Source organism: Bos indicus, chromosome 7 (assembly GCF_029378745.1).
Source record: "Bos indicus isolate NIAB-ARS_2022 breed Sahiwal x Tharparkar chromosome 7, NIAB-ARS_B.indTharparkar_mat_pri_1.0, whole genome shotgun sequence".
In the NCBI taxonomy this organism is placed as follows: Eukaryota; Metazoa; Chordata; class Mammalia; order Artiodactyla; family Bovidae; genus Bos; species Bos indicus.
In genome coordinates this window covers 8,336,869-8,343,088 of record NC_091766.1, presented here as the reverse complement: position 1 = coordinate 8,343,088, position 6,220 = coordinate 8,336,869, and the positions used below count along the sequence as shown (strand labels likewise).

General features: G+C 40.0%; 1 protein-coding gene across 1 annotated transcript; it reads left to right on the top strand.

Annotated features, from left to right (window-relative positions):
• Window positions 1–3,890: 3,890 nt before the first annotated feature.
• On the top strand, window positions 3,891–4,859 carry LOC139183924 (olfactory receptor 7A17-like). Its single transcript, XM_070792229.1, has one exon. It carries the CDS (start codon window positions 3,891–3,893, stop codon window positions 4,857–4,859), a length of 969 nt encoding a protein of 322 aa, XP_070648330.1.
• Window positions 4,860–6,220: the final 1,361 nt, after the last annotated feature.

The window sequence follows — 6,220 nt, the reverse complement described above, 5'->3', positions numbered from 1 at the left end:
TTCTTCCTACGTGGTACAGATAAATCACACTTTTGCATATTTTGAACTACTTTCCACATCTCTTACTCCTTATGGCCCTTTCGTTCTAGACCTACTCTAAAAGTTGCATCATGTTCAGCCCCATTTGAAAACTTCTCTTCTTTACATTTGAATAAATATCACCCTTATTTTCCATATGCATATTGGATTCCATATGTTTCTAAGAGGAAATTCTAACTTAGTGCTTCCATCTCATAACGACTTGCTGTCGTATTATCTCTTTCAATGTCTTGTTATAAAAAATTGAATTAGTGATATTGTTATAATTATCATAACCTTTTCTTTAGAATTTGGTTTTGGATTTTCCATTAATTGTCTCTCATATGGCTTTATTAATATTGAATTTCACAAAATTCAGAAGGTAAAAAACATATATGAAGTTTTTTTGTGACTTGAAGTTTCAGCAGCAGGAGGGAGCCCACCTGGTTCCTCAACATTCTCTGACACCATCTCTCCTCACTCTCCCTCCTACTCATGTCCCTCACCAGACTGGCTTCCTTTTCTGGACTGGGACATCTTAAACAAGCACCTTCTTCAGGACCTTCAAATTAGCTGCTCACTTGCCAAGATGCACTGCCCCAGGTATGCTCATGGCCCTAGTTATGTCATCCTTGAGGTCTCTGTTCTAATAACACCTTGTTCATAGGTCTTACCTAAACATACATGAAAAATCACACTCCCTTTTGACTCTGTACATCATACCTCCTTTCTTTTTCTTCATACCACCCACCACCAGCTGTCATGCTACATAATTTTTGCTGGCTTATATTCTTGGACTATTAAGAAATCTGACCACCGAAGAATTGATGCTTTCGAACTGTGGTGTTGAAGAAGACTCTTAAGAGCCCCTTGGACTGCAAGGAGATCCAACCAGTCCATCCTAAAGGAAATCAGTCCTATATTCATTGGAAGGACTGATGCTGAAGCTGAAACTCCAATACTTTGGCCACCTGATTCAAAGAACTGATTCATTGGGAAAGACCCTGATGCTGGGAAAGACTGAAGGCAGGAGAAGGGGACAAGAGAGGATGAGATGGTTAGATGGCATCACCGACTCGATGGACATGAGTTTGAGCAAGCTCTAGGAGCTGGTGATGGACAGGGAAGACTGGCGTGCTGCAGTCCATGGGATCACAAGGAGTCAGACATGACTAAGTGACCGAACTAACTAATTACATAGAATGGAGTTTTTTAAATATTAAGTTATGCAGTCCCTATATAGTACTAAAATCCATACAACTTTTATAACAAACATTTTCTAATGAGGGACTTCCTGGCAGCTCTTAGCTGGTGCTGTAAGTATGAAGTTCCTGTTTTGCCAAAACTGTCATAAATCCAAGCACAACACAGTCCAAAGTTTTATATTAAGGAATAAAGTTATCCCAATTTTGAAGATGGGAATGCTAATTTTCTCTAGACGTGAAGGGCTGTGGCTCACCAGGAGTGAAGTCAGTGCCTTGATTAGGGATCTAACCAAGACAGTCCTCAAGCTTAGACTCTGGAGAAAATTTGAACTCAGAGACGGGGTGAGGTGTTGAGACCTTAAGGCTTATTCCTCTGGAAGACTGGTGAATTTATTAAAGAAGTAATAAACACTGAATACTGAATTCATCTGGCTTGCAACATTGTGTCCCAGACACAGAGTATGAACTGGAAACGTTTCCATTCTGTCCAGACCACTTTCCCACAGGGAAATCAATTATTAGAGATAGTAGTTACAAAAGGGAAACATGCTAACTAGCAGACATAAGGAGCCATAAATATTTCCTGTGCTGCAGTCCCTCTGCCTGTGCAACCTTGGACTAGATTGGTTGGTGCTTGCAGAGTCAGAACTCTAGTTGGGGGACCAATACCTGACTCCACAATCTAGTCTGTAGACAAAGTCTCTGTCTCTATTAAGATGAGTTGGGCCATGTATGTTGAGATCTTGCTATCAGAAACTCCACCCAGGTGAGTTCAAGAGACCAGTAAATACTACAAGAGACAGTCAAATGGAATGACAGCCACAAATATTGACCTGAATTCACCTAAGCACCAATGTAGACTAAACACAGAGTCATGATCACTGCAGTTGCTTGTTGTTTTGACTGAGAAATTAATGGATTATTTCACTATGCATAGAAGTGAATACTGAACTCAACAATCCAGGAGTCAACAGTGACCATTAAATGATGGACATGGAAGCCCAATAAGAACAGGGAATGAGAGGTACAAAGTGTTTTCAGTAAAAATGGGGCATAAGTACAAGGTTACTTTGTAATTAACAGATATAGGTTACTAGCTATGGAGGGATGTACAGTGAAGTAGGATATTTTTCAAAGAAGTGCATTTCACTATAATGAGTAGATCCAGAACAAGGAATATTTTTTTTAATTTTATTTTATTTTTAAACTTTACATAATTGTATTAGTTTTGCCAAATATCAAAATGAATCCATCACAGGTATACATGTGCTCCCCATCCTGAACCCTCCTCCCTCCTCCCTCCCCATAACATCCCTCTGGGTCGTCCCAGTGCACATAGTTAGCTCAAGGTTTGAAAAAAGTTAAGTTCAGGTGGAATCAGGTGTTTTCATGGCAACACAGAATTTTAAAAGAAACTGCCTTTTAATTTTGTATAGAGAAGGGGGAAAAGGTCTCACACTTGTAGTTTGTTTCCTCCTGCCGGTTAAAAGAGATTAAAAAATGGCTGGCACTTGCAGCCTATTTCTTCCATTTGGAGACCCCTAGCCTTCCTGCCTTGTTACCCTCTCAGTTGCGACTGAACAACAATGATTCTAAACTTTTCATTTGGTATTTGGTTTTGCATTTTCCTTCAATTGTCTCTCATATGGCTTTTTCTAACAGTGAATTCCTTAAAATATAGAAGAAACATAACATGGATGAAGAACTCCTTTGTGACTTGATGTTTCAGCCGCAGGAGGGAGAACACCTTGTTCCTCAACATCTGACACCATCTCTCCCCTCCCTCCTGCTCATGTCCCTCACCAGACTGGCTTTCTTTTTTGGACTGGGACATCTTAAACAAGCACCTTCTTCAGGACCTTCAAATTAGCTGCTCCCTTGCCAAGATGCACTGCCCCAGGTATGCTCATGGCCCTAATTCTGTCATCCTTGAGGTCTCTGATCTAATAGCACCTTGTTCACAGGTCTTGCCTAAACAGACATGAAAAATCACACTCCCTTTTGACTCTCTACGTCATACCTCCTTCCTTTTTCTACATAACACCTGTCACCATCTGATATGCTATATAATTTTTGTTGGCTTATATTCTGTCTCCAAAATGGGATCTTAGGAGCTTTTGTTTTTAGCAAACTACATTCCCTGCATAGACAGTACTTTGGACATTGTTACTATTCAACTTATATTTTTCAGATGCATGAAATAATTTCTCACTAAAACTCTGAATATGTGACATCTTGGGGAAAACACTGACTCTTAGACAAGTCTGCTAATTAGAGATGACACAGGAGTTTACCTCGTGAAGTGTGAAAGTCGCTCAGTCGTGTCCAACTCTTTGAGACACCATGGACTAGACAGTCCATGGAATTCTCCAGGCCAGAATACTGGAGTGGGTAACCTTTCCCTTCTCCAGGGGTTCTTCCAAACCCAGGGATTGAACCCAGGTCTCAAGCATTGCGGGCAGATTCTTTACAAGCTGAGCCACAAGGGAAGCCCAAGAATACTGAAGTGGGTAGTTTACCTAAAGTACACAAAATCTGTGAACAAAATATTGACATTAATATCTTTATGGGAAAATATAAAAGATAGCAATTCAATCATGTGAGGAATGCCCATTTGTGTGAAAATAGTCACGTAATTTTCCCCTTTCCTGGTAGTCAAACCACCAAATGGAACCAAAGAACCTAACGGGGGTTTCAGAATTTCACCTTCTGGGATTTTCAGAGGAACCAGAACTTCAATCTCTCATATTTGGACTTTTTCTCTCCATGTACCTGATCACTGTGTTTGGAAACCTGCTCATCATCCTGGCCGTCAGCTCAGACTCCCACCTCCACACCCCCATGTACTTCTTCCTCTCCAACCTGTCCTTTGTAGACATCTGCTTCACCTCCACCACCATCCCAAAGATGCTGTGGAACATCCAGACCCAGAGCAAAGTCATAACATTTGAAGGCTGCATCACCCAGGTGTATTTTTTCACACTCTTTATAGTACTGGACATTTTACTGCTGACTGTGATGGCCTATGACCGCTTTGTGGCCATCTGCCATCCCCTGCACTACTCAGTCATCATGAACCCCCAGCTCTATGGATTGTTGGTGCTGGTGTCCTGGATCATCAGTATCCTGCATTCCTTGTTAGAAAGCTTAATGGTGTTGAGACTGTCCTTCTGTACAGTCTTAGAAATCCCCCACTTTTTCTGTGAACTCAATCAGATAATACAACTTGCTAGTTCTGACCCCTTTCTCAACAACATACTGATATATTTTGCAGCTGTCCTACTGGCCGGTGGTCCCCTCTCTGGTATCCTTTACTCATATTATAAGGTACTTTCCTCCATACATGGAATCTCATCAGCTCAGGGCAAGTATAAAGCATTTTCCAGCTGTGCATCTCACCTCTCCGTTGTCTCCTTATTTTATTGTACAGGTTTAGGAGTGTACCTTAGCTCTGCTGGTACCCACAGCTTACACTCAAGTGCAACAGCCTCGGTGATGTACACCGTGGTCACACCCATGCTGAACCCCTTCATCTACAGTCTGAGAAATAAAGACTTAAAGATGGGTCTGAAAATACTCTTTGAAGAGGTAGCTCTAAAATGTCATTTTGTTTTGGGGCTTAAGAAGTGCCCATGATAGCAGAGCTCAAAACCTGTGCCAAACATTGCCAGTCTTTGATCATATTGTGAAAGTAGAACATTGCCTCTTTTATTTTCCTTGGAATTTCTATTTTGATTTTGACTTCACACAATGTATACCACACACTCGTGTGTTTTGTCATATCTGTGATATGCATGATTTTTCCCTTTTTCATTTTCATACTCTCACAATTGCATTTCCAATCTTGGATGTGAAATATATGAAAATACCCATTTATCTCAAGAATCTACATGGATCTCTTAATTATTTCCTCTAAAATAAAATATGCCATATTGAGTATTTTTTATTTTGTTTGACTAAAAGAAATAATCATGAGCTGCACCATTCCCATAAGTGGGAAGAAAACTTCTTGGCAATCAGAACTATTTATAAGTCTACGACAGATGAAAATCTGAGACCATCATTTCTAACTTTTGCAAAAATCATTCTTTACATATCACTACATTAATTGCTCTTTTTGATAATCCAAATTTAACAGATGAGTTGTTATCACTGAGCAAGTGTATTTTCTACTCATTAAGCTCTTATTTTCTGTACAGCCTTGAGTCTACTCTGTCTACTATAGCCTTGAGTCTACTCTGTCACTAGAAATATCTGACAATAAAATACATCTCTAAGTGGAATCTACTCTGAAGTCACCTATGAGTAAATAGATAGATATAATATGGCTAATTATGGCCTTAGGCTGGTCTTCCCAGGTGATGCTTAGTTATAAAGAACCCACTTGACAATGCAGGAGACACAGGAGATATGGGTTCAATTTCTGGGTCGGGAAGGTTCCCTGGGGTTACGGGACACATGCCAGTATTCTTGCCTGGAGAATCCCATGAACAGAGAAGCCTGGTAGTTATGGTCCATTGGGTCACCAAGAGTAGAACACAACTGAAGTGACTAAGCATGCATGGCCTTAAACCTAAGTACGATGAAACAAAATACTGTCTATGAAAAAGATGTATTTTTCAGACAGTTCACATACTCATCAATATATGGACCATCAGTGTTCATTTATAAGGAATATTCGTTGAGCTGAAGGACTGGAGGCACGTTTTGGTTTTTTATTAAATCATTTTCTTGTGTCTGTTTGAAATTTCCACTGCCTCCACAACATATAATTCCTTCCATTCCTCAGAATGAAATAACTTCCACTCTTTAAAATTTTCTCACAACTGCTAAAAGGGCAGAGAGTGAACAGTATTAATATCATCCATTATATATCACCCTTATAAGGATGACTCACTGGAAAGCTTGGGTTCCTGTTGTGCAAATATGCATATCTTTCCAGCCTCTCCACATGACCTCAAAGGGAGTCAGTTTTCCATTTTTTTAATTTATTTTTG

Bases quoted from the DNA above. Each gene is read 5' to 3' on its own strand.
- LOC139183924 (XM_070792229.1), top strand. From the start codon at position 3,891: ATGGAACCAAAGAACCTAACGGGGGTTTCAGAATTTCACCTTCTGGGA.